General features: G+C 41.7%; 2 protein-coding genes across 5 annotated transcripts in view; one reads left to right on the top strand and one right to left on the bottom strand.

The window, feature by feature from the left end:
* Window positions 1-7: 7 nt before the first annotated feature.
* rp1l1a (rp1 like 1a) lies at window positions 8-15,066 on the top strand. 2 transcript variants are annotated; one of them, XM_044109986.1, is made up of 8 exons: window positions 8-900; window positions 3,939-4,191; window positions 4,330-4,728; window positions 4,814-5,078; window positions 5,339-9,501; window positions 10,257-11,213; window positions 11,581-12,441; window positions 13,532-15,066. In XM_044109986.1, exons 2-8 carry the CDS (start codon window positions 3,958-3,960, stop codon window positions 13,901-13,903), a joined length of 7,251 nt encoding a protein of 2,416 aa, XP_043965921.1. In that variant the 5' UTR covers window positions 8-900; window positions 3,939-3,957; the 3' UTR covers window positions 13,904-15,066. The 2 variants fall into 2 exon arrangements, with proteins under 2 accessions (XP_043965921.1, XP_043965920.1); XM_044109985.1 differs by lacking the exon at window positions 8-900 and adding an exon at window positions 2,182-2,255.
* A 174-nt stretch (window positions 15,067-15,240) lies between these two features.
* The window catches only part of gckr (glucokinase (hexokinase 4) regulator), a 14,674-nt gene continuing 8,389 nt past the window's right edge, over window positions 15,241-21,525 (bottom strand). For 2 of the 3 annotated variants that reach the window (XM_044109987.1, XM_044109989.1), the window contains 16 exons: window positions 21,401-21,469; window positions 21,255-21,328; window positions 20,792-20,858; window positions 20,669-20,722; window positions 20,499-20,593; window positions 20,312-20,417; window positions 20,093-20,199; window positions 18,379-18,477; window positions 18,195-18,292; window positions 18,045-18,121; window positions 17,492-17,588; window positions 17,312-17,415; window positions 17,148-17,225; window positions 16,890-17,030; window positions 16,665-16,799; window positions 15,242-16,587 (listed from right to left, as the gene is read on the bottom strand). In XM_044109987.1, coding sequence (XP_043965922.1) covers window positions 16,468-16,587; window positions 16,665-16,799; window positions 16,890-17,030; window positions 17,148-17,225; window positions 17,312-17,415; window positions 17,492-17,588; window positions 18,045-18,121; window positions 18,195-18,292; window positions 18,379-18,477; window positions 20,093-20,199; window positions 20,312-20,417; window positions 20,499-20,593; window positions 20,669-20,722; window positions 20,792-20,858; window positions 21,255-21,328; window positions 21,401-21,469 — 1,521 coding nt within the window. In that variant the 3' untranslated portion in view covers window positions 15,242-16,467. Of the gene's footprint in view, window positions 16,588-16,664; window positions 16,800-16,889; window positions 17,031-17,147; window positions 17,226-17,311; window positions 17,416-17,491; window positions 17,589-18,044; window positions 18,122-18,194; window positions 18,293-18,378; window positions 18,478-20,092; window positions 20,200-20,311; window positions 20,418-20,498; window positions 20,594-20,668; window positions 20,723-20,791; window positions 20,859-21,254; window positions 21,329-21,400; window positions 21,470-21,525 lie in introns of all 3 variants that reach the window. The other variant, XM_044109988.1, reaches the window with a different exon arrangement.

The following is a 21,525-nucleotide window of genomic DNA, read 5'->3' as shown; positions in this document are numbered from 1 at the left end:
AGGTTGTTTACGGATTTTAATTGTGGCTTTTCAAATTGATACTGAACGGAATAAAGGGGGGAACGTGTTAAATTAAAAGAGAAGATAAGGTTAAGTAAAATAAAGTGATAACTTTATTTATCCATCCCCACACAGATGGCCCAGACGTCTCTAATCCTATTTAGCAGGGACCCCCTCCGCTTCAATCCTTTATTCTCCTCTCTATCCTTCTGCTCGGAAACTAATAAAGCAGAATTTGTTTTGTCACGCTGATATAACGCAAACTATTTCTTATTATTGCTTTCAAAATAAAAGCTTTATTTTTGCCCGATTTGGTCCCGTTGTAACATATTGTTAGAATTCTTCTATTCACATTTAGCTTTGAAATCACCCCACTTTTTCTGTTTTCTTCGATAATGTCTAGTATCTTCATATTAAAATCCTGGTTTGATTTTGATATTAATCAAATATGAGACCGGTTTTTAAAGCATAAATATGGACTTGTGTAAGGGATAACTCTTATGTTGATGAGCACCTGATTTTTTCTCTTGTTTTTCAGGTTTTTTCACAGTTATTGTTGTACATGATTTGAAAAACATTTTGAGTACAATTTGTGGGTTCTTTACCCACCTCTTGGTAAGGTTGTAGTGTTGCTTTCTTGACAATTTGCCTCTCCTCTCATCTCCTCTTAAAGTCTGACACTTTATTTTGAAAGTCTGACTCTCTCTGCTTCCTGTTAGTTGTCTGATTTGAACATGCGCCTCTCCGGGGGAAGCCGAGAGCGGAGCCGCTTCTCCGGCTGTAGGAGCGCATCGCACCTCGGTTCATGGCTGAAAATCAAATAGTTTAGATTTATATTTTATTGTGGTATGATCTGGGATTTTCGTCTCCAATCTTCTCGTCTGTCATAAATCTATTCTGGTAAGATTTATTTATTTTTTCTTTTCACTTGTTACTTTGAAACAAGCTTCTTGTCCAATAGAAAGAGTGTTTGGAGAGAATCTAATTATCTAACTGTTATTGTTTTCAGTATATTTTCCCTTTGAAATCCAGTTGTGGGGTCGAAGTGAGTGTCTTACCTGCTTATTGGATAAGTGAACGGAAGGAGTGAACCTGCAAAACTAGGCCACACATCATATAATCTCTCCTCTGGTTTACTCTTGTCCTACTGACTCAACTGATTAGCACTTTAAAACCTCCTAAAGTGACCATTTTGCATCTTGCATTAATACTTGTGTGCAAACCACTGTAGCAGTATTAGATTCCCTGATTTATCCACCTGGAATACTTTGAAAAGCATCAACTCTTTCTTAGAGACGCTCTGCCTCCGTCCTGTCATTTCAGGCGCTACTCAACCCTGACTTCCTGTCTACCTTCAGGTCTCTGAGGCCCACCTGCTCTGCCTCCATCTCTCATTAGACCTGTGAAGCAGACACTGATAAATAAATAAAAAATAAAAAAAGTAAAAAGTAGTTACATCAGGCTGAATTATGCAACAAAAACCATAATCTCTTATTTCAAGGATTAATGAAATTAATTTTTTGTCCCTTCTCCATCTTGTGCCCTCATGTCGTACATACGTACCAATTTAGTGCCATTTCATTCCTTTCTAAGCCTGGTGGGCCAGCAGGCTTTATTTCTGCCCCCACCAGGCTAAGCACTGCTTATTTATTTGCCAGGTACAAAACTTCCAAAACTAGGAACTTCAAAATAGTATTGTGAAGTCAATTAAGTCAATTTTGTACCTCTCACTTTCTGTAGTGATTATCCTCATTAAGCACTTTTCTGCTACAAATCAAATGTATGTTTTTATTTCCTTCAATACTAAGAGGTTTTATTTTATGTGCTTTCACATGACTCCTCAGAATTGCAGCTTGTTGCCTCTTTGTGCAAACAACTTCTTTCTTCTACATACATCTCCACTCTAACACACAGAGAGATTATTAGGCAGGATTTTCTTTCTATCCTTAGCATTGCTCCTCCTCTCTTCTCCTCAGCTTCCCTCCCTGTCCATCCATTCATCCCCCTCCCACATCCTTCTGTCCAATTACCGGCTGCCATTTTGCCTCCAGCCTTCCAACAGACTCCGTCTTGGTTTTTGATCTGAGCTGCAGGGAAAACTACACAACTTGACCTTGTCTTTTTAAAAATAATAATTTTTTTTACCAGTGCTGGTACCAGCAATGGTCTTGACTTGACCAGCCAGTCTCTGCAAAGCCAACCATAAATTTCAGTTCAGGTTTTCCACACTTCTTTGGACCATGTTTCCTGACTGTGTGAGTATGTTATTCATATATAATTGGTCACAGGAGGCTTTTAAGTTAAGCTAACCTAAACGTTTGAAGTAAAAAAATAACTAAAAAAGTTAAATATTAAATGTTTAATTATTATTATTATTATTACTAAGCATTTATTAGTTATTTTACTGACGTATTGTTATTTTTAATAGCATAAATGTCAGTTAACTAATGCATAAAATCTTTTTCTGAATAGTGCAAAATGGATTACCATTGTTTGGCACCGTAAAGTTTTTTCACAAAAACGGTTAAAAGATTTGTCAATTATTTTGGGGGAAAAAGTTTTATAAACATATTAAATACTGATAATGTTTATATTTTGCCTTTCGATAAACTTACAGGTCACTCGCTTGAATCTTTAGATGATAAACCAATGAGGACCCAGCATGAGCTAATTGGCTAAACCTGAATAGCCTGTTCCTGTTCACAAACTCCTTCCACTTGTTGGGACACTTTTAATCCTGAACCCCAGTTCAGGTCAACTGATTATACTTAATTTTTTACTGTGGTGATTTATTTTCATATTTACACTCAAAAATGTACAATTTCAAGACAAATAACATTTTAAAGCAGATGCTATTTTCATCATCTTTTTAAGTAACGCAGAAAAAAGTTTTGGGGTTTAAAGTTCAAATCTAATAACTATTAGCTGTCATTTTGTTATTCAAACACTAAATGTTCAGTAGTGCTGTCTCCTCATAGGGAAAGGAAGCAGCAGACTTTATGGTTGCTAAATTAGCTGGAGGATTAAGAAGCATGGTGTCACGTTGGGCTTGTCTGGAGCTCAGAGCAGTGATTTGGCTCTGAACTCCGGCCTTATTGGGCTTAAAATTCTGCTTAGGCTGCTGATTACAATCACCTTTAAACACTGCTTATTAAACATTATTCAGGCTAATTGTTGAATGCTACTCTGTAAAGTTTATACTGAATGTAAAAAGTGATATTAAGCTGAAATTGCACTGTAGCTTCAAGCCACACAGCAATGAAAGGAAATGGAAATGGAAATGAAAGGAAATGGTTTAAGGTGTGAAATTTCTCAATTGCTCAAGATAGTTATAATCCCTTCACACTAAAACTAACCAGATCAGTCGGTTTTACAATTAAGTTTAAATATTATTATCCTTTTAATTTTATTGAAGAGTTAATTTAAATTATAAAACTAAAATTGCCAAAATAAAGTAAGCCATAAAGAAAATATTTCACCATAAAAAAGTATAAAAATCAGCTAAATTATCCACTTTTTAATTATCCAATTATCCGTATCCACTTTGACATGCTACTTTTAGCTTCATAAAATCAGGTAAAGATTAGCCTTGTTGCATAAAGGGGAGATAATCTTGCCATTCCTTCAAATTTAGTTTTATTTAAAATTATTTGGGCATGTCAGACCTCAGAGTAAACCGGAGATTGGGGTTGGCTAAAAAAGCCTATTGGTGAGTCTAAATAGCTTTGCTGTGAGCAAATCCACGCATGTGACACCAGGCTGTGTCAAGTTCTCCTATTAGTGGATGTTCTGACTCCACAGGTTTACATCCTGATTAAGTCTTGTGACCTTGTGAGAATAATTAGAATGTATGAGAATGGAAGACAGCCGTTCTGTCATTATGGTTGATTTGCCAGTGTCTTTTGGTCAGTGCTGCGTGTTTTGATTATGTTCTGCAGGTATATCTGACATCAGACCATGCAGTCGGTCCAAACAGGGTTGTGGGATCCCCACCCCCCGTATAAGCATGGCTCGCCTCTGCCTGCGCCCCCTACTTCCAGTTCACGCCACGCCCATGTGACCACAGCCGCCCCGGCCAAGCGGATAACTTTTTACAAAAGCGGCGACAGCCAGTTTGGGGGCGTCCGGATGGCCGTCCACAAGCGCAGCTTCAAATGCTTTGATGCCCTGCTGGATGACCTTTCCCAAAAGGTTAGAAGCATGTTTCTCATGCAGGGATCTCTTTTGAAGCTGACTCTTCAGATGCACTTTTAAATCTTTCCCTAAGCAGAAGCGTTAGGATTATTTATTCATTCATGATCTGTTGCTTATACTTACCTATATGTACAGGTCCCCCTCCCGTTTGGAGTGCGGACTGTGACCACTCCCCAAGGTACACACACCATCAAACACCTGGAGCAGCTCCAAGATGGTGGCTGCTACCTCTGCTCTGACCGGCGCCAGGCTAAGCCCATTAACATGGACCTGGCCAGCAAACGCCAAGGCATCTGGTACCATCACAGCCGGAGGCCTCAACGCCCCGAAGCATCCTCTGTGACTCCACCCGGCCATTTGAATTTGCCTCACAGGCAGAGGCGGATTCTGCTGGTGAAGAACAGCGAGCCGGGGATGAGGTGGAGCATTGTGCTGAGCAGGAGATCTACTAGGAGTCTAAGAGCTTTCCTAGACGAAGTGTCCGAGGTTATGCAGTTTCATGTTCGCAAGCTGTACACTGCAGAAGGACGCAGGGTGAGAGTGAATTTTAACTCAGTATTTACTTACAAATGAGATAAAAACTTATGAGATAAAGCTCTCTCTGTATATTTGCTCCTAGATTGACAGTGTGCAAAGCTTGTTGACTTGTCCTGGTGTTCTGGTGTGTGTTGGCCGGGAAGCCTTCAGCCCTATGCTCATAAACTTCATTAGGAAGTCTTCAGAGGAAAAGCTGCCTGGTCTGGGGAGCAAGTCTCCAGGTCTCGGTCCAAGGATTCCTGGTAACGGTGCCAGATCTCCTGCAACACAAGGCATAAGGTCCCCACCTCATGGAGCTCAATCCAGAGCCAGTGAATATGATGAAGGAAATGAAAGCAAGAAAAATGGTAAGTTGTTTTGGAAAAAAATTGAAGGCTTAGATTTATATCTGGCTATTGAAAGACAATTTCAGAAAAACTTTGCTAGTTAGATACAGGTTATATAATCTGTAGGCCATAGGTAAAGTAAACTAATATTTGTTAATGTATATTCAACAAATTCCAAGGATTAATTTGGAAGCATCTTGCCTCCATTTACAGGTCAGAGAACATTGGTCTACAGACTTTTCATATCAATCTCAGAAGCTCATTTTTTCTTTTCTTTTCAGTTAACTTTGGTCTTGAGACTAAGAAGAGCATCATCCACCCTCGATCCGATTCTTCAAATCGGTCTGCTCGCTTCTCTTTGTCGTCTGAAAAGTCGTACGGCGTCTTCTCCCAAGCAAGACCAGCTATAACGAATGATGACATTGAAAAGCGTGTTTTTGTTAATAAAGACGGCAGCCTGTCAGTAGAGATGAGGGTACGTTTTCGCCTCCAAAATGAGGAGACCGTTCAGTGGTCCACACAAATTAAAAAATCGCCCTCTCTCACCAATGATTTTTGCCCCCTGAGCCACGCTCAACCACATTACCTGCAACAAGGCACATCAGAAAGCTGTTCTGACCCTGATTCAACTTCCTATGAGGGTGTGGATTATTCCAGCCGGCCTCTGCAGAGAGCGTTGGTGGAGAACCAATGCCAATGTTGTTATCAGAGACATGAACGGCAGTTTGATTTGTGGGAAAACCCCACGCACAAACATCCTCCTGCCCCACCCGTTCATTCATCAAGTCACGCTGTGATGAGACACACACACTCGTCAAGCTCTTCCTCATCATGCAATTCCAGAAGAGTGATTCGGTGTCGGGCGCGGGTCTCCGGGTCTCCAGGTGGCTCCGGCTCAGAACAGAGCCAGTTGGTCCAGAAAGAGATGTGTCTTACAGAGCAGGTGGAGGAAAGGGTAGAAGTGGACCAAGACGGGGACACTCAAGTTGAGGTCTGCAAAGTTAGACGATGCTGCAGTCGGACAGAGGTGGTTGCCATAGATACCAACATTCGACCACCCAGCGGAAAGTCAGTGGAGGGCGAGGTGATGATGGGGGAAGATGAAATCCGACCACTGTCTGCAATCAGCTGCTCTTCGCATATTTTACAGTCACTGAAAGAAGACCAGGATGATGAGGAGGATGATCTGCCACCCAGCGCTTCCCAGTGCTCCCACAGAAATGAACTGTCCCCCACTCCTACCCCAGCAAATCACCTGGGTGAAGGTCCGTCAAGCAACATCTCCGCCTGTTCAGCCCTGTCTCTCAAATGCCAGGAGCAGGAAGAAAATGCAGGAAACAGGGCTTTGTCTTCAGCTTCATCCTGTCACTGTGGACCAACTAACCCTCACTCAACAGCTGAACCAGATGAGACGGATCGAGTCCCCGGTTCAACGTCCCAGGAACCCAAGAACCAAGCATCAGAAGAAGAAGCGGCAGCTGCAATTGACAATGAAGAAATGAACAGGGGTCTTAGTGGCTTATCCCATAACACAGGACTTTCAGCAGGTTCACAGAAATCATGGACATCCAATGTTTGCTCAAACTGTGGAGGCTGCAAACGTGCAAACAGCGCAATGTCAGCTCAGACTGGTTTATCTGCTAAGTCCAAGTGCGCAACTGAAGCTCTACTTACAAAGTCAAGGTTAGAAAAAGAGGGAGAGAACACAGCAGAACGAACAACCAGTTCTATGTCAAATAAATCCAGTGCCTCAGTCAAGTCCCATAAATCTAGCTGCTTGTCAGTTGCTAAAGAGGTGTCCCCGTCAAACAAAACAATTGCAGAAGAAGGTGACGCAGACAAAAGAGCTCAGAGTAGCCTCTCTATGAAGTCAAATGTATCTAACAAGTCTGGAAAGGCTGGAAGTGTCCTGTCGAATAAATCAGATAAATCCAAGGCTTCAGCAAGATCCAGCTCATCTTGTAAGCAGTGTGCAAAAGCTCTAACTCCAGAAAACAAGGAGAAAGATGAGCTGAATGGCGTAATAGAAGAGAGGGAAGAATCGGGAGTGGAGGAAAGATCGGCAAGTGAAATGTCAGCAACATCAAAACTGTCTGCCAAGTCTAACAGATCCCATAGGTCCACTGAAGCTTTGGAAAAATCCACTTCTCCCAGGTCAGAAACTGGGGAGGAAACAGAAGAAATCGCAACCAGTCAAATGTCTGGGAGACTATCTGTTCATTCCACAAAATCCTGCAAGTGTAATGATAATGGCAAAGCATCGTCTCCAGCCTTAGAAGTGGGAAACAATGCAGAAGAAATGCAGCCCAGGCCAGAAAGCATAATAGAAGATAATTTAGAAAATAACAACAGGTCAAACAGTGCTAGGTCTTGTAAATCAGATTCTTCTGCTAAATCAAACAATGCAATTGAAAACAGATCCCTGAGTGCTAATTCACAAAGATCACACACCTCTGCTAAGTCCTCTCAGTCAAAGAGGTCAAACCAACCAAGAGAGCCTCAGAATGACCCCAATCTTTCTTTGACCAAGACAAACAAGGATGAGACTGACATTGAACATCGTGAGGCTTTGGAGAGCGTCATGTCTGTAAAATCTAAATCTTCAGTCAAATCTGACCTTTCTAGTAAAAATCCCTCAACTACAAATGCTGTCACCATCAAAACACCAGAAGGAGCTGATGAGGCAAAAGAAGGAGAACCTGATTCTGATGTTGCTTGTATTGAAACATCACAAGCCGGTGACAACGAGGATGATGCTGCAATAAAAGGCACATATACTATAGACCCTGATGGTAAAACGCTCTCACCAAAAAGAAAACCTTCATCCCGCTCACATTCCCCTTCCTCCAGAGGTTCTCAATCCCCTGTGCAAAAGTTGTCACCGAACTCCGGTGCTGGTGAGCAAAGAGGGCCCAGTTCGTTGTCTGTTCACTCCAAAACCTCTAGCAAAGTAAGCAGATCCAGGTGTCGCTGTGAAACAGCCTCACCTGTTGAAAAGGAAAATAAAGAAGACAGAAATAGTGAGGGAGCTCAGTCTCGCTCCTCAAAACGACAGAGGAAAGAATCAGGATGCACGGATGAACCTTTGAGTCGTAATTCATCAGGTTCGATATCTTTAGGGCTGCCAGAGGATCAGGAAACAGCCGAATCAGACTGTGGCAAATCTAGTGTCTCTTTTTGCAACGGCGAGAGGAAAAGCCCTTATCTCCACAATCCTCCAGTGGTTGATATCCCAATTATTGAAACACCCAGAGAATGTGAAAAGGGCGATGAAGAGGGTGGGGAACAATGGAGTGAAAGACCAACCAGTGCAACGACAGTCCAAAGCAGCAGGTCTCATAAATCCTGTTGTAATTGTAGTCTCAAATCAGCAGCTCAGTCTAAGGGAAAAAGCAGCAGTCCTGACCCCACAAGCATAGACAAAGCAGAAAGCGTGAAATCTGCTGCAACAAATGCTCACAAAATGGACACTCCAAAGAGCAGGAGCTCCTCTGTAATGTCAGGCACACAAGTTTGTGGGAAATTCCCTTCTGAAACGACTTCTAATGTTCCTACAAGTACTGATGCAGAAAACCAGAAAACCAGTAGACCAAGAAGTAAGACCAAAGGAGAAGAAGACAAGACAAGTGTCAACTCCCAAAGTCCATGTGGTCCTAGGCCTGAGTCAACAGCTTCGGTGCAGTCAGAGACAAAAAGAACTTCAGAGGAGAGGAATATGACTTTGGGGTCAGTCAAATCTGGAGATCACAAATCCCACAAAGAAAGTGAGTGTGGAAGTACCAAAGTTTCCAGTTCCAGGCAAAAAGAAACCCCTCCCAAATCAACAAGTCCTTGTTCCTTACACAGCCCCAGACCGGCCAGTAAAATCAAACCAGGTAGCGGAAGCACCTTGTCTCACTCTCTGTCTGCTGCTGACCTACTGAGGGAAACTTTGGCTGCTGCTCGCCAGGAGGACTGCCAATCAAAAGCCAGTAATACCAGTGACAAAGCCCACAGCAAGAAGAGTGGGAAGTCTCAGAGGCGCAGAAGTCGAAAGGATCGGGAAGACGTGGTGGAAGTGACACCTGAGTTTTTGCCCAACGCATCTCCCAATGAAGTTGTTAGCGACTGGCTGCGGAGCATTCCTGCTAATACTAGCATGCTCACACTTGATGATGAGTTAAATGATGAAGAAACTGAAGAGGGGGCAAAAGAACTGGAGGAGACACCAACAGAAGAAGTAGGAACAGGGGAGATGAGTCCAGAGGATGAGAAGGTGGAACTGGAGGAGAAAATAGAGCCACAAGAGGAAGAAAAAAAGGAGGAGGCCGAAGGTGATGGAGTCGGTCCGACTTTAGGCGATAGAGCAGAGATTTCTTCTCGTTCCAGAAACTGGCATTCATCTGCCGCTGTGATGAAAGTCCTATTGAGCTCGTCTTTGGGTCGATGTCAGAGCATGCCTGAGGTAAGACAGAACCTCTTACAAGACATAAAACTTTACCAAAGAAAAGCACAAATAAAATTGGATCCCAAGTAATGCTTTAGGACATTCTGACTATTTAATATCGCTAATAACGAAGCAGATAATGCTGCTAGGTTTTCGGGATGAAATGTACAATGTACAATAGAAGAATAAACGTTGAACATTTACAAATAACACCCACAAACACAAAGACAGGTGAGCATATCTGCTGGCACCTAAGGTAAAAATGGTTTTTTTACAGAAAAATAAGATAGCTCATAAATATTTTTGATAAATTTTAGTAAAGATGAGGAGGGTTGGGAGATCCCATATTAAGAATTATTTTTCTTTTGCCAAATTATCCCCAACAATGACTCTAAAATAGATTTAGCCACTGCTTTTTTTACCTTTATTCTTTGTTTTATAGTTGATCAGACTTTGTAAGAAGTACTAAATATTGATTTAGCTGTTCAGTCAAATCTAGTCTTGATTCTTGAATGTTCTTTTAATTCTTTTTAGATCTTTTAGCCTACTTCATATTATCAGACAGGTTATAATTAAGTCTTTTTTTTGTTGTTGTTCCATAGATGGTTTATTGATAAAATCACCATTTGGGAAATGCTTTTCCTCAATAGTCTTTCTCTGTTATTAGAATTTGTTTGCTGATCTAAAATTAAGTGTCAAAAAAGCTTTTACTCACTCTCATTTAAGTAATCTGCCCATAATTTCAGTATGTGCTCATTTACCATCCTGTGTAGGTGTCTCCAGTTTATGGCCGCAGACTCAGCACATCAGCCAGGGGGCTTTTGGACTGCTTGGCCCAGCTGCAGCTTATTGAGCCTGCAGTCAGCAGTCATGAACAGAAGGACCGCAAGCAGCAGTACGACGATATTATGGGCATTCTTCAGTCCCTGTGGCTCACTGAACCGCACAACATCAACGTCAAGGACACTAAAGACGGCGGCACAGACCAGGTGACTCCACCGATGTCCTCATCTGGAGTGTGTATGAGCAGCGGCTCGGGCGGATCGGGTGGAGAGAAAAGCAATGGGAACCAAGGAGAAGATGAACCACCCAGGAAAGAAACTGAATCTCTGCAGGAGGAAGAGGCGGCAGAGAAGGTTGTTGAAGAGGACGATGGAAATGCAGCAGCCGGACAAGTCGAAGTGGAGACAGAAGCTGAGGAAACAAACAAAATAGACACAGCTGAGGACGTGGTGAAGAGTGAAGAGCAAAGTACTCTTCCTCTTGGCAGCTCTAAAGCCACTGACAACCCTTCGTTATCGGAAAAGAGCTCTCCCAACGACAGCTCCAAGTCCCCCACAGACAACGAAAGAGACACACAGGAGGACTCCAGCTCAGGGACTCCTCCCTCTGCTCCTCGGCCACCCTTATCCAAACGTCTATCCCAAGACCCCGATCCGGTTTGGGTTCTTCACCTCCTGAAGAAGCTGGAAAAGCAGTTCATGAGCCACTACATTGAGGCCATGGAGGAGCTTAAGGTCCGCTGGGACCTGGACGACAGCCTCATCCTGGACACCATGATCGCCGAGCTGAGGGAGGAGGTGAGCCGGCGCATCCAGAGCAGCATCCAGCGGGAAATGAGGAAGATCCAAAGCCGAGCCGGAAAAGTGGGGAGGTCGCCTCGGCCGCCGCAGCTAGCGAACATGTCTCGGGATTCTACCATGACGGAGAAGAGGCGCCGCATGCTGAAGGTAAATGCGCCACAGATCCGACACGAAGAAGCCACTGGACATGATGTTGGGGTTTTATTAGTCTGTACACTCCAGTCAACGATTAATCGATTGCTAAATTAGTTGACGATTATTTCAATCATCAGTCATGATTAATTGTTTCAGCCCAACATGGGTGTTGACTTTTCTGCAGTCCATTTCTCTGTCCCATTCAGAGACAAAAACCTAAAAAGGACATCCTGATCTGAGTCGTAGGGCATCCAGCTGACACGTAAAAGAAGGTTCTCAAGTCCAACGAGACCAAAATTAAACTTTTTAGCCTAAAGTTTTATTGATAACACTTCTTCAAGGTCATGTAAAAACTCAAAGTGTTTGATTTCTGTTTCAGGTGATGAAGAACCAGTCAGTGAAAACCGCAGAATCTCTCAGTGATGAGGAAATGGCGTCTCATTTCAGTGACCAGCGAAGCGACGATGAATACTGCCCCTGCGAAGCTTGTATCCGCAAGAAAATGGCCGCCAGGCCTTTCAAGAAGAACCCACTGGCTGCCGAAGCTCCTGTGATGATGGAATTTGACCTCCTTAAGATCCTTCAGCTCAAGAAAAGCCCATTGCCTCCTTCCTCTGTGCCGAAACCTGCTGAGGAGGAACAGGCGGCTGCAGATGAAGAAGGAAGAAATTTAGAGGTAGTCGAAGAAGAAGAGGAAGAAGAAACCAAAGAGGATATAAAAGCTGATGTTGTGTTAGAGGAGACAATACCGGAGGAAGACGAGGAGGAAGAGCAAGAGAAAGATGAGGAGAGTAGAAATAGAGAACAGGAAGGAGAGGAGAATAGTGCTGAAGATGAGGAGCTGGAAACAGATGAGCAAGAAGAGACATCAGAAAATGCAGAGGAGGAGGATGAAGGACTGTGCACTTGTCAGTCTGAGAGCAACAAAGAAGAAGAGGGTGAAGTGGGGGAAACGAGCAACTGCACCGATGAAGGAGAGGCAGGAACGGGAGAAGAGGAGGAGGAAGAGAGCGATAGAGAGACGGTGAAGGAGGCAACAACAGGCGACCAGGAGGCGGAATCAGAGGATGACACATCGGCGACTAATGGAGAGCCGACGCTGGCGGAGGAGATGATGCAGGGAAACGTCGGCGCATCTGCAGAGGAGGAAGATGAAGGCACAGGAGAGGAAGAGGAAAAACAGGAAGAGAGTGAGGAGAAGGAAGGAGAGGCTTCTGAGGAGGAGAGAGCTTCACCACAGGTGAAAGATTGTTAGACAAAAATCCGCCTGAGAAAATTGTCAGTATGTTCCTAGTTAAAGTCTAATTTAGTGCAGAAGTGTGAAAAAGCATTTGCCCAGTTGTGATCACCAAGTTGAAGCTCATGCTACAAAATTACAGATTCAAATCTGGACTTTTACTAGGCTACTTCATAACCATCATGGTTCCATGTTTTCACCATTTGTGAATTTTGTTTTTCATTAACCTGTTGGTTTTTTTTTTTACCCTGCTTCACATCATCAGACAGATTTTACCTCATTTTTGATCCATCAAGTCCAACAGTAATAAGACCTGAAAACTTTTTCATGGTCGTAGGTTTATTGAGTTATATACTACTACGTGGTTCATAATATTCTGGTTTGAGGGCATAATGGCAGCTGAGGCTTTTGTGTTTATTTTTTAGCACTTTTGAGTGAAGTGCTAGTTTCTAATCTTACATTTTTGAGTCAAAAGCACTTGTTAAAGTGCTTATATTTTCAAGTTGAAGCTGTTTTATAAGGTATTTTTTGTGACATTATTAACAATAAATATATATACACAGTCTTGCTTTGTATCTTACACACTAAAAATATTTTTTAATCAATAACTGAATATTCTGAGAGATGAAGCAGGGATTTGACTAACCCCAGCTTCTCAGGCCTTCAAGATCCTCGTTTCTAAGATTAGCTACAGACGTTATGATGGTGTCCATTATATGCACAGTTGTGAAAATCTGCATGAGCCATTGGTCTCATTTACCGATAGGAACTCTATTTTAAAACAGAGCTAAGTCCCTGAACATGACCCTGGGTTAAAATCTGACCCACTGTATCCTCACAGCTAATGATAAGCCTGTGGGAAAAGCTAATCTCAGCATCCAATTAGGCAGCCTGAACAAATCTGTTTTGTTTTGCAGGCACTCTGAGTCTCTGCTGTAACTGTCGGTCAGCAACCAGCTTACAAAAAACTGGAAGATTTTCAATATAATATTAAAGCTAAACGAGCCTAACATCTTTAATTCATCTCTTGTCATGAAATCAATGTTGTTTACAATGACTGATTATTAATTTTTGGATCTTTTTTAACCTGCAGAGCCAAGGTGCGAGTCCCGCTGCGTGCGTGACGGAGGGCGAAGAGGCGGACGCCGAAGACTCTGACGATAGTAAGCGTCACGGCGACGCCAGCGCTGAAGAATCGGCTCCGCAGGAGACCGCCAGCTCTGGGGAAGAGGAAGCAAAAAGCAGCAGAGAAGAAGGTCAGGAAGATGCAGTGGAGGAGTTTAGACCTGAGCAAGAAAGTGAGGAGGAGGAGGCGGCCAAAGGCAAAAACGAGGATGGGACTCTGCTCCACCAGTTCACCAGAACCTCAGTGGAGTCCCAGCCTGGCTCGATGGAAGACGTGGACATGGATTTACCTTCGAACTCTAAAGTGGTCGACATAAATGGCCATAAAACCAAAGAGTGAGGAGACTGCACTAATACATTTGGTTTAAGACTCTTTTGAACACTTGAAGCACTTTAACTTCTCCAAATTTAAAATAGACGTTGTCATCGTGACTTGCTGATGTTTTCACATGTTGTCATGTTGCAGCCTCAAACTTCAATCTGTTTTACTGGAGCTTGATGTAATGGATCAAAATTAAATCAGTTCAAATCTATTCCACTTAGAAAAATATGGGCTGGATTATTGTGGATTAAATGCTAATTATTCAAACTATCTTAGACACAAATTTCCACAAATTCCTAGAACATTGAATTTAACACATCTTTTAGAGACATATTTCTACTAAGTAATGGTAGAAACATAAATTCATGCCACATTTTTCTAATATTTTCATAGATAAATATTGAAAACTGTGCATTCTTCTCCTTCCATTTACACAATAATCCCAAGAAACACATTAACGTTTGTGGCTGTAACATGACAAAATGTGAAAAAGCTTAAGAAGTATTAAGATTTTATTGCAGCACACTGATTATAGAAACCTGAAACTTGAACTTGAAGAACTTTTACTGGAACCATGTAACTTATATTTATTTCAAAGCTAACCGCAAGTATTGAGAAACAGGTTGAACATATTATTGATATTTGACTTAGGTTTTGTTGACCAGAGGTTGAACATAAATCAAATCATATCCAATCATATTTGAAGTACCTCAGATATTTTGTCTTTTTCTTTTAGTGAAGCTCGACAGAACCACTTCCTGTTGGTTTATCTGTGTTCATTTCTTTTTTTTTGTTTCATGAAGTACATGCTGTATTCTCAGGGGTTTGGACAGCCAGCTTGCTCTAGACAGATCATCTCCAAGCTATTACTTAACTACCTAAATCTGTATCCTGCTGGCAAGTCAGCTGTTTAAATCTACAAAGACTCTGTGATGTAAGTTGATTACCTAAAAGAAATCTATATCTTGGGAACGATCTTCTCCACTTTCTCGCATATGCATCAGAGGCAGAGACAATTTGCTGCTTTGTTTGATGAGAGCCTCTTATTTCTGGTACTACTAGGTGAGAGGGGGTGTGTGCCTACGCCACTACTGGTTCTAGTGGGTGTCCCTTAATCTGTGTCATCACTAATAAAACTAAATATTGTGTACTTAGAGCTCACTGATAAAACAGTATGACTGTAATCATAACAACCTCAATAAAAATGAATGAACAAATGGTCATTTTCACATTCGTATCTTCAGATTTTATTGATGCTAAGCAGTTCTTAAACGTTTTGTATTGCTGTTGAACTGGGATGTTCACACTGCAACGAACAGATTTGCATTTTACGTCAAAGATCAAACAAATTTGAATGTCAGAGACGACCAGGATAAATACACAAGGCAGTTTTCAAGAGATTATTGAGTTTATTAAGAAAAAATAGCTAACCATGTGACAGCAATTGACACCCGGTAAAATCATTGGTTAAATGTGATCAATCTTTTTTATTATTATTAATTTAAATTCACCACAGCCTAGCAGGGCTGATTGCCAACATACCTGTACAATGAGTGCATCACAAATGTCAACACTATAATCAGCTCTTGTATTTTAGTATTTGTGCTAATATTTTAGAGAACACTTACATTTTGTAGAGAGATGAAAAATATTCAACTAAAATTTGGTCTTTTAATTGTCATTGATTGAATGCATGACACTAATGCTTAATCTTATTTGGTCACATTTTTGTTTCTGCACCCTATAAGCTTTAGCATTTAGCAATTTTTTACATTTCAGTTAATCAAGTATGATGAAAAATAGGGAAGATTTGGAAAATCCCAGTATTTCCGGTATGCTAAGGTGTGGATTTTAAGGATTTCACATACTAAGCATAAAATCAAAAGTTCAGCTGTCATGATTACTGCAAAAAAAAAAAAACATTTTTCACTGCTAAAATATCATGTGGCAGAGCTTTCTGATCAACACCGGAGTTGCTTTTTTCCCTGTTCCTTCCTGTAGTGTTTGACACTGACACTGTGCTTCCAAAGCTGCTCAAACATTTCAAGATGCACACTCACACACACACACACACACACACACACACACGCACACATGTCACACTAATCCAGTACCTGTGCCTGTGCCGATTCACACAGGGTCACAGGATTGGGGTTGACTTACGTCACGCAACAGAGCCTCAACATGCAGTTATGAAAGATCAGAAGTGAAAGTGTTAACTTTGAGATTTGAGATGTTATATTTAAAAAAAGTACTTTGTGCAAGATGGATTTTTAAAAATCTTTTTGGAAAATATAAATTTTTCATTCACAGAGACATTTTTTTCTAGATTTTTGCCTAATCCTACCAGACATCCTGAAAGATGTTAGGTTCATAACTTCACCCTCCTTGACAAAATCCTTTAACCCCAAAGCATAACTCTACCTCCACCATGTTTGGCTGTGTGTATTGCGTTCAAATATCAGTTTGTAATCAGGTTTCTTTAGTGCTTAAATGCATTGTTAGTGACTCAGTTTTAGTGATTTTTGTGCCTTTGGGTTTGATTTAGCAGCAGAGTCCATCGTTATATGATCATTGTAACCTTATGATGACTTCAAACACGCCTCCACTGCCTCTCTGACGATTGACTGCTGCTCCAAACGAGTCTCCGCCTCCTTTATGGAGCAGCCAGTCAGCAGGCAGACTAAAGCCAATGGGACGACCTGAACAACAGACACAGACAGACGTTGATTCATTTCTACATCTGACTGCTTACATTTGGATCTCAACACTGCCGTACCTTCTTAGCCTTTCCGGCGGTGTGTGTGTGTGTTTTCAGGCTGCAGGTCATTATGTCTTCACTGAGCTTGTCCACTTGATAAATGGCCTTCAGCAGGGCTTCCTCACACTGTGACTCAGAATGACCGGACAGCTCCTAAAATCAAACAGTTTTAGTTGATTCTGTTTTAATGTCAGACAATAAGATAAAATAAAAAATGAAAGAATCAACCATGGCGATCCTGACCTGCAGTAAACGTGTGGCTCTGCGGTAGAGCTTGCTGTTGGTGACTTGCAGGTCGATCATGTAGTTCTTAAACACTTTTCCCTTTAAGGTGTGAGCGCCGGTGCTCACTGCGTTCAAAAGCAGCTTAGTGGACAGCTCCCGCTGCCGAGAAGAGAAAACAACTCATCCGGTTTCTCAATCACAAATCAATCTGAGGGAGTTTCCTCATTTAACTACCAAAAGTTTCCTGTAAAGGAGGCTGTAGATAAGGAGACGTACCATGTATTGCAATCGCTTGGGTGTTTCTTGGGGCCATGTGAAGTTAATAGTGGATGAACACAGTTTATTTATGTCGTCCTATGATAAAAATATGAATATAGGTTATAGACTTTATATAAAAAAAACTGTGCAACGTCACAGTAGATTTAAAAATAAACAGGTACATGTTGTGCAGCGGTGGCTCCATCAGTCTGGTGATAAGCAGCATGAATGTTCGAAGTCTTTTCTCTCACTCTGCGCGCCAGCTTTGCCACCTCGTCGACATCATCTGTGAGGAGAGGCTGTCAAGACACACGCTGACTCGGTTTGGAGACGGTCCAAACGTGAGGCTGCGCTCGTCTCACCAGAATCGGAGTAGAGAAGCAGAACGGTGTCGTCGTCCGTGAGACGGGGCAGGACGCGATCCAGAAAGTCATCATGAGAGATGCTGAACTCAGGGCCCTGAGGAAAGAGATGCTCAGAATGCTTTGACTTTTTTTTTTTTTTTACACCGTCCCCGTAATGAAACAGAGTTCACTTTTAGTAGAACAATGGCTTTAAACGTACAGCCAGAGACAAAATAGACTTGTTTTTCTCTAAGTATCTCAATGTTCTGGTACGGTCCAGTCAAAGCTCAATAGAGAATCAATAATTGAAAACACCCAATAATTTCAGATTCAGCTCTAAACGCTTGAATCTCTTATTACAGCACATGTAAATAAATTATAGTGTGAGAAAATGTAGCTTAAATGCTGTTCAATCAGTTATTTTTGCTTCAAGGTTACGTTAAATCTCTTTATTATGAAGGCAGTGCATTGTTAAAACCAAAACAGTTTGATGTAATAATTTCTAATTAATTCGTTTTATTGCCTCTGTTTTGCTCAAGCTGGAGACAATTGACCGGCAGCCTCCACATACCATCAAAGTCAAATCGCCTTCATTGTTGCCGAGTTCTTTGTAGCCTCCGCTGACAAAACCCCGAATGTCTTCGTAGTCTAACAGACACACAAATGGACACATTTACAAAATTTCAACTATTTTTTAAAACATTTTTCTGAGTAGTCTCACCTGCTCCGAATGTGGGCTTACATTCACTGGCGTCAATAAGGCCCAGCAAACCCAGGGAGCCCCAGCCCAGGTAACACACCTGCCTCCCACACTGCAAACTGAAACACACAACTCACAAAGTGAGCAAGAGCAGCCATCTTTGTTGTGATTATTACCACGGGTTTGATTGATTTAATATTCATACCTGCGTCCAGCGGCCTCCGTCAGCGCAGCTATCCCCTCGGAATGCGAATATGTAAAGTCTAGAGCTTTTTTATAAGATCTCATATGCTGCAGAATCCCGCTGTGTGAAAAAAACGGAGCGACAAAATACCAGTATGCAGTTTACATTCACTATATGCATGTATGTAATACCAGTATTACATACTGCATACTGGTATGTAAACTGCATACCAGTATGCAGTTTACATTCACTATTGGACTTTTATTTCATTTTAATTGCACAAAGTAACCTCTAGAGGTCAGCAGCACCTTACCAAACATAAAGCGCTTCTTTGACCAAAACTACTGCCTAGAAAAACTAAATCACTTCCTGCTATTTTATTTGTTTCTGTTGCATAAAGTGTGTTGGCAGAGACTTAAAAGAGAAACAATTTGACTAATGTGTAAAACTTGTCCTCGTTTCTCAGGTGGACGGCTTAATGGAGACGACTGTAAGCTGTTGCCTCCAAACACAAAGAAGCACTTAGAGAGCGGCGGGCTGCTCCTCTGGGTGCCGAGAAAAGAGACGACTCAAGGCACCAGGAAGTCACATGAGGTCAACTGGGGACAGAAAAACTGCAGCCATTAAATGGTTGTTTATTTGACCCCTTCAGTGTTTTAAAAGAAAAACATGAAGGATTGTTTTTATTGCTGTGGCTGAAGCAGTGAATACCATCTGATATCAGGACTGGTTTCTAATATGGCTCACCATCCAGGTCGACATGGCTTTAGGGGCAGCAGGTCTAAAAAAAATTAGGTTTGTTGCACATTTTATCTAAAATCCAGTCAATGGCCAAAACAAGCCAGATCAGCAAGGTCAGGGGTGTCAAACTCATTTTCATATTTTGGCCAAATCAAGATCGAGGCTCTTAAAGGGTCGGTTGTGCCATAATGTATTGATAAAACTTTTTTAAGAAAAAATTCTTAACATTTAACATCTTTTCAGTACCTCCAAGAATCCATGATTCGTTTTGTGTTTTTGTGCAGTACAAGTCGAGTGTTTGTGGTACTAATTTGGAAATATTTGCGCTTATTTATGACGGTAGATGTGATATTTTTTACTCGCTGTGTAGATTATGGACTATAATCGGACATCAATTAAGGCTGAGGCAGCTGTTTAGTACAAGTAAGAAAGTTTTTTGACAATTTTTAAGAAAAAACTGCAATAAACACCCAATTAATAGCGCAAAAAAGTGCAGGGATTTGTTAATTTTGCGTAAATTTCCACGATAATTCTCAATTATTGAGGACTGATTGATATAATTTGGCAGTAAACAGATAAAAACTGCATTAATTTAATTGATAACATAACATTTAAGCACACTCAGTCTGGATTCTAGAGGACCACATATAAAGCTACCGTGGGCCGGATTTAGCCCACAGGCCTTGAGTTTGACACATGTGCACTAAGTGATGAAATTGAAATTACATGTTTCAAACATAATTTTATAATTATGTGTATGGCTAAATCAGCACCTGGTTATTGATTTGAAATAGGTACTTGCATATTTAAAGTAGGAACACAATGGTGCCCTTTTGCCCTATTTGAGCCCCCGTCTCTCAAAATGTCTGGAAGTACACTGGACAAAAAACTAAATCTTCAGTTTTAGCTACAGAAAACGAAAATAGCAGCTCCCACTCGAGCAGCTGCACATAAAATCTTTTGAACCGCTCCTTTATATCCCCATTATGCGTACTTGAATGTGACGGGCGTTCTGGAGAAGCTGGCAGAAAAGACGACCTCCAGGAGGATCTTGGTGGCGCTGCCTCCCTTCATCCTGGAGGAGCCGCTGATGGCTTCCGGCTGAGCGGACACAAGCGTTCACACACAGAAATCTGAGTCACTGCTGGGACAGTTTAGAGTCTTGACACAAATGCAACCTGAGCAGCTAGTAGAAGAACGGGATGAAGAGTACCCCGAGTGCCGGGTTGATGAGGAAAGCCTTTTGCGTTTTGGCTAGCTCTTCCATCCTGGTCACCACACTGTGAAAAGTTAGCATGCAGCCAGGTAGGGGCTCATTCCTACACAGTGAAACACACTCATGTCAAGTTAAACGTAATCTGTGGATTTATTCATACATTTAGATTGATACGGATTCTCACCTGGCCTGATGTGCAGGATTAAATCCAACCAGTACAGGTGTGTAAACATCAGGATGCCGGAGGCAGAAATCCAACTGACCGGCCACAAATGGAGCCTGCAGGGAAATAACCAACAATTACAAACAATTTATTCCAATTAATGAACCTGATGACATGCAAATCTAACTTACAGATAATCCACATGAGACGCCAATGAACAAGACTCTCTTCTTTCCCCCAGAAACCTGAAGAGAAGCAGAGGAAATGATGCATTCGGACGGCTGACACACACGTAAACACGTGATGGTGCTGACCTTTTTCAGACGGAGCGCACCCAATGTGGGATCATCCTCTGGAGCCTCTTGAGAGGAAAACAGAGCTCTAAGGAAAATGGAGAATAAAAAATTTGAAAGAATAATTTTCTGGGCTTTATTTTACGGTACTGCATTTTAATAAAAGCCACTGGTTGTTTTTGGTCCTTATTACTAAGAAATTCAGTTTAATTCAATTCAATGAAAAGTAAAAACTTGTTTGAATACCGTCTTCCATTTTAAGATAATAACTGTTTATCTTTTTTGAGAAAGGCCATTAAAAAACAAAAAAAATTTAAAGTCTGTATCTGCATCAACTGCCTGCGCTGACAAATCAGATTTAGACTATTCTTGAACTGTGATCATGGCTTCCCAAATTTGTTCCAAGGGCCGTAAATGGCCCTCAGGCCACAATTTGGACAGCTCTAGTTTAAGACCTCTGAAAATCAGGAAAACTGGATCTCACCTGTCTCCTCCTGCAATGACGTACGAACAAATGGGGGCGTAGTTCAGCCGCTGCAGCTCTCTGTTAAATCCTGACTAACGACACAAACACGACTTTAAAAAAAATCTGAGAAAGCTCCTTGATTTTCAGATGATTAAATCTTTTACCGCCATGAAGAAAGCAAGTCGGCCAGAAGTGCCACAACCACTCAGAACGACGAGGCTGTCCTGAGGATCCTGTTAAACATTAAAAAAACACTAAAAGTCTTGAATCTTCGCCTCTTAGCGAGCTC

Source organism: Gambusia affinis, linkage group LG24 (assembly GCF_019740435.1).
Source record: "Gambusia affinis linkage group LG24, SWU_Gaff_1.0, whole genome shotgun sequence".
Taxonomy (NCBI): domain Eukaryota; kingdom Metazoa; phylum Chordata; class Actinopteri; order Cyprinodontiformes; family Poeciliidae; genus Gambusia; species Gambusia affinis.
Note: the sequence above shows the minus strand (reverse complement) of the source record. Positions and strands in the feature narration are given on the sequence as shown.